Genomic DNA, 5,700 nt, shown 5'->3' on the forward strand with positions numbered 1-5,700 from the left:
TCTCTCTCTCTCTCTCTCTCTTCCATCCTTCCTTCCTTCTGTTCTTCTTTTTTTATTTTCTTTTTAGTGATATGCTTCTTTTCTTCTTGTTGTTTTTCTTATTATTACACTATTCAACATTCACTTGTTCTATATATATATGTATATATATATATTTAGGTCTTTATTCTATTTATATCTCTCTTTCTTTTCTATGCAAATGTTCTTTACTGTGTGGGTCTGCAAGGCCTAATTGAGTGCATATTCTTCTTCTTTTTTCTTTTTTTTTCTTCTTTTTTTCTTGTGAGAGGGTACCACACTCCCATATATATATATATATATATATATATTCTTTGCTTACTTTATTTAAACCAATTTCTCTCTCTCTTTTTTTTCTCATTCTTTTATTTATTTTTATCATTTTTTTTTTCTTCTTTTTTTAGGTTCTTTTCTCTCTCTCTCTCTCTCTTTTTGTTTTTGTTTTGTTTTTGTTTTCATTAGAAGAGAGCAAAGAGCAGATAAATATGAATGAAAATAATGGAAAAGAGATAAGAACTCAAGAGGCCTCCACATCCGCCAATAATCAACCCAATAATAATAGTAATAATAATAATTATTATGGAAATAGTGAAGGACTCGATCCGAATGTTTTAGCCTTTATGAAAAATCCAATGCTCACCATTCAAAACCAAAGTATATCTGAATTCCATTCAATCCCTTCACTCCCAATAATAATAGGAAGAGAAGGAATAGGAATAGGAATAAGAGAAGAAAGTATAAAAAGAAGAGATGATGAGAGTCTCTTGCGAGATGTTGAGCAATTACGTCAACTTGTGAGGACGACAGAGGCGGAAGTGGATCTCTTATATCATTCAATAGAAGAACTGGAGGCGCAAGTCCATCAGAAGAAAAAAGATACACTCATTCAAATTTATAAAGATCTCTCCATACCACCACCATCATCATCATCAACTATCGATACTAATAATAATAATAATAATAATAATAATAATAATAATAATAATAATAATAATATGGAAGTAGATCCGTTACTTTCATCCTTGATGAATCAATTATTAGAGAAAGTACGGGTATTAGAGGAGAAGACATCACTTTGCCGATTAGAAAATAACGCGAATGAAGAGGCATTACGTTTACTCTACGCTGCTATCTTAACAGAGGAAGAGAAACAACAAACACAGAAACAATCCATAAAAGCAAATGAATCCATGTGTAATTTACTGCGACTTAAATTACAAGAAGCGCATAGACGTTTGTGGGAATATAAACAACGAGTGGCTTTTGTTTCTACAGCAGAGAGAACATATGTGGAGCAAATGGAAAAGATTCAACAAATGCGTTTAGAGCTGCAGGCATGTGGATTACATCTTCCCGTACTCGAATCTACTACTACTACTACTAATAATAATAATAATAATAATAATAATAATAATAATAATAATAATAATAATAATAATAATAATAATAATAATAAGAATAATGTTATTCCTACGGCTAATCGCTTTCGTTGGGAGCGTCGATGTGCCCGACGATTACGCCGTGAGGAATCACAACAATATATTCCTCATGAACACTCTATCCCAACAATAATCCCAACAATAACAACAACAAGAAGAAGAATAATAATAAATGGAGATAACTCTATAGACGATGATGTTCATATGTATGAAATAGATAGTGAATCCACAGAGGATCCACATATAATAGTGAGACGAGTATTACTTTTTCCTCCTGGTGTATTAAGTGCCCTTCACCGTAAACCACAGAGTTCATTATCACTACGTCAACGGGCGAAGGAATTAGGATTGGTTTTACAATATCAACAACACACAGAAGGGAATGTATGGTTGTCTCATTCAAAAAGAAAAGAAACAGAAGAAAGTCCATGGAGTTTGTATGATAATGGCAATAATAATAATAATAATAATAATAATAATAATAATAATAATAATAATAATAATGATAATGATAATAATAATAATAAAGGAACTGTAAAGGCAGGAGTAATGGTATCTATTGAAGGACAACGACGGTTTGCAGATCAGTTTCAGCGGGAAATAGAAGCCGCAGTGTCGGTATTAAAATCATCCAATACATTAGATGATTATTCCACTCATATTCATACACTCTCTATTAAGCAATTATCAGAAGAAGTGAAAGAAGTGAATTTTGTAAATAATTCTACAAACACGCATAATAGAGATTCTCTTTTATTAAAGAAATCACATCATTGCTGTTCTCTACATCCATTATCTCCATGGAATGCGACCGTACGAAACGCAACAGTTTCACAGTCCCATACTTCCTCCTCGCCAGCTCCACTGTTGAGAAGAGATAATAATAATATTAATAATAATAATAATAATAATAATAATAATAATGATTATAATAATAATAATCATAATAATAGTAGTATCTATGCTGTTGAGATGCCTTCTCCATTGAATGGACGAGCACTCTCCTCCAGTGTGTGGGGCGATTCATTCCTACAACAATTGAGTGCTGCGATTCCAAAGAGTTTATCGGATCGCAACAGACAGAGTGGATTGGGAGTTCTTGAGAAGAAAGATCATGACATCTTAGAAGCTCTACGAGCAGAGCTTCGTGCTGTAATAACACTCTAGTATCCTGTATCGTTAGTTTATATTTATATTTATTTATTTATTTGTATTTTTGTAAAGTACAGTATTATTGTTGTTTCTTTTTTTTCCCCTTTCTTTCATTTGCTTTTTTGCTTTTTTTTTTTTTTTGTAAATCGTCACTACTAAATGTGGTTTATATTATGAATACTTTAACATGGAGATAACATTATAAAATAACTGTTTGAGGGTGGATTCATACAAGTTTTCCAGAGACCATTAGAGATTCATTTTTTCTTTCTTTTATTTTTCTTCTTTTCTTTATTTTTTTTTTTCTTTTTTTATAGGGAAAATTAAGGCACGGTATATTGACCCCATTTTTTTTTTCTTCTTTTTACTGTTTCTATCCGTAGAAGGAAAGAAAACTAAAGGGAATAAAAAAATAAAATAAAAGAAAAGGAGTCTCTAGAGAAGACTGACAGAAAAGAGAGGGGGAAGCGTTCGTTAAAGTGTGTGTATTTTTGTGCAATTGGCACATTTCTCACATAGACACAAAGAGAAAACACACAGATCCGGCCTAAATACATTATATAACTATAGTTTATATATATATATATATATATACTTTGAAAGGACAGTACAGTTATAGTGGGGGTATTTATTAAATATTATCCCCTTCTTTCTTTTCTTTTATTGTTGAGGACGATCGAAGAGAAAAAAGAAAGAAAAAAAAAACAAATAAAATTAAAAAAAAAAAGAAAGAAAGCAAAAGAGAGTCAGATAGAGTAGTTAGTGAGATTGGCGTTGTGTTTATTTATTTCCTTATCATCGCAATAATAATAATAATAATAACAACAACCAAACAGAAAAGAAAAACAAGAAAAAAAAAAATAGAATAATGCCAAAAGTGGGGAGTTACCGTTTAGGCGAGAAGCTCGACAGCACCCCTAGCTCCACTGTATACCGTGCCCAACATGTGGAGACGGGTGTTCAGTACGCCGTGAAGGTGTTTGAGAAGAAACAAATAGAACAGGACACAGCCCTGCGGGAACGTGTGCGGCGTGAGATTTACGTGATGAAACGCATCTCCGCAGATGTTGCGAATGAGGCGGGCGACACATTTAACAGTTCCACGCGCAGCACCACTACTAGTGCGAGTCCAGCCATCACCCACACCACCAGCACGAACAATAATAATAATAATAATATCTATGCATCTCCCATTGGGACGACGGTGGATATGCATAGTAGTGGTGGTAGTGGTGCCCCTCCTGGGCCCGTAGAGACTACTGGGATTGGAGGAAATATAGTATCTAGCGGCAGCAGCGGCGGCTCAGGCTGCGATGGGGTGATCACACTGACGGAGGTGCTGCAAACACCACGTGCGGTGTATTTAGTGATGCGATTGGCCGGTGGGGGTTCCATTGCGGCACTTGTCTCCCGCGGTGGTCCACTCCCCGCTGCCGTCGCCGCCGCGTATTTTAAACAAACACTGCGAGCTGTTGCCTACTTACACGCCCGGCACGTGATCCACCGCGATATAAAAGCAGAGAATTTACTTCTTAGTGAAGATGGCGCCCGAGTGTATATTGCGGACTTTGGACTCGCCTTATTAGCCGATCACGATGCCCCACAGGCGGTGTGTGGGCGCTGCCGACACTGTGGACACCTCATCGCCGCCTCGCCAAGCCCATCGCCCACAATTTACATTCACTCCCACGCCAGCAACGGGGCCACCAGCACCGCCACCACAACGACGACTGGCACCATGACGACCGCGACGATTCCCACCAGCAACAACACCGGCACTTGGATGAATACAACCGCCACGGAAGGGTCCATCATGACAGACAACGCCATCGTGGCGGGGAATAACACAGACGGCGGGGAGATTGGGGTGCGGCTGAATCCACTTGTGATGACGTGCCCGCACTGTGGGGTGCCGCAGTCCCGACACGCACTGATTGAGTCCATCTCGGGCACTCCCGGCTACGTCGCCCCGGAGGTGTTGCGGCCCGATCTCCGAATGGCCGCGACGGGTGGAAGTCGGCCGGGCGTGTTGGATGGATACGCAGCGGATATGTGGAGCTGCGGGGTCGTCTTGTATTATATGCTGACCGCACGTCTCCCATTCGATCCAACCGCCACGGTAAATCCTGTCAATAATCATAATAATAATAATAATAATAATATTAGTGGTGGAGTCTATTCGAATGAAGGGAGTGCTGGGGAAACACGATTGACGCCTGAAAACCTTCAAGAAATGTACCGCCGCATAGCCGCCACGGAGTTCACAATTCCATCATTTGTGCCCCCGGGCGCATGTGCGTTAATACAGCGATTGTTGTGTGCGGATAGTGCTGCGCGGCCAACAGCGGAGGCGGCGTTAGAGGACCCGTGGCTCGCAAACTGTAAGAATGTGTAGCATGCAATTTCTCTCCTTTATCTCTTTTCTTTTTTTTAAAAAGAAATCTCAGAAACAAAGAGAGAGAGAGAGAGAGAGAGAGAAACAGAAAGAAAGAGAAAAGAAATAACAGGATTACAAATATCTTCTTTTTTTTTTCTTCCGGTTTGTTTTCCCGTTTTCTCTATTTCTTTCCATACATTTTTTTTTTTTTTTTTTATACCTTCCTATTACTCGCTATTTCTCACTCTTTCTTCTCTTGTGTTTGGTGTTTTATTATTATTATTATTATTACTATTGTTGTTGTTATTATTAATTACTGGTGTTGTCGTTGTTGTTCTCTGAGACTGCTACAAGCAGTGCATGAAACTTTATGTAATGATAATACAAACGAGGTGATGGAACTGCCAAAGTAGATGATGAAGAGCAAACAAAAAGCAAAAAAAAAAAAAGCAAAAATAAGAAAAAAAGAAAAGAAAACAAATTAAAAAAAAATAAATGAATATTTTGCTTTTATCATCATTAGTAGCTTTATCATCAGTAGAACGCAAACCAATAATCCCTCAAGACACACACAGAAAAAAGGGGATAGAGAGAAAGAGAGAGAGAGAGATATCAGCACTAAATAGTGAGGGATCATTCACCTACTCACATGCACGAAAAGAGCAAAAAGGATACACTGAAGATACTGAGGGATATATATATATATATATATAT

The 5,700-nt window shown here is 37.4% G+C and overlaps 2 protein-coding genes across 2 annotated transcripts; both read left to right on the plus strand.

Annotated features, from left to right (window-relative positions):
- Positions 1 to 503: 503 nt before the first annotated feature.
- Positions 504 to 2,624, plus strand: TM35_000271750 (uncharacterized protein; the record flags this gene model as incomplete). Its single annotated transcript, XM_029028068.1, has 1 exon — positions 504 to 2,624. One exon carries the CDS (start codon positions 504 to 506, stop codon positions 2,622 to 2,624), a length of 2,121 nt encoding a protein of 706 aa, XP_028880651.1.
- Positions 2,625 to 3,477: 853 nt separating this feature from the next.
- Positions 3,478 to 5,004, plus strand: TM35_000271760 (putative CBL-interacting serine/threonine-protein kinase 6; the record flags this gene model as incomplete). The annotated part of the gene is made up of 1 exon (XM_029028069.1): positions 3,478 to 5,004. The coding sequence occupies one exon, from the start codon at positions 3,478 to 3,480 to the stop codon at positions 5,002 to 5,004; it is 1,527 nt and encodes a 508-aa protein (XP_028880652.1).
- Between the last annotated feature and the right edge of the window lie 696 nt (positions 5,005 to 5,700).

This window comes from Trypanosoma theileri, assembly GCF_002087225.1.
Source record: "Trypanosoma theileri isolate Edinburgh chromosome Unknown TM35_Tth_27_V1, whole genome shotgun sequence".
In the NCBI taxonomy this organism is placed as follows: Eukaryota; Euglenozoa; class Kinetoplastea; order Trypanosomatida; family Trypanosomatidae; genus Trypanosoma; species Trypanosoma theileri.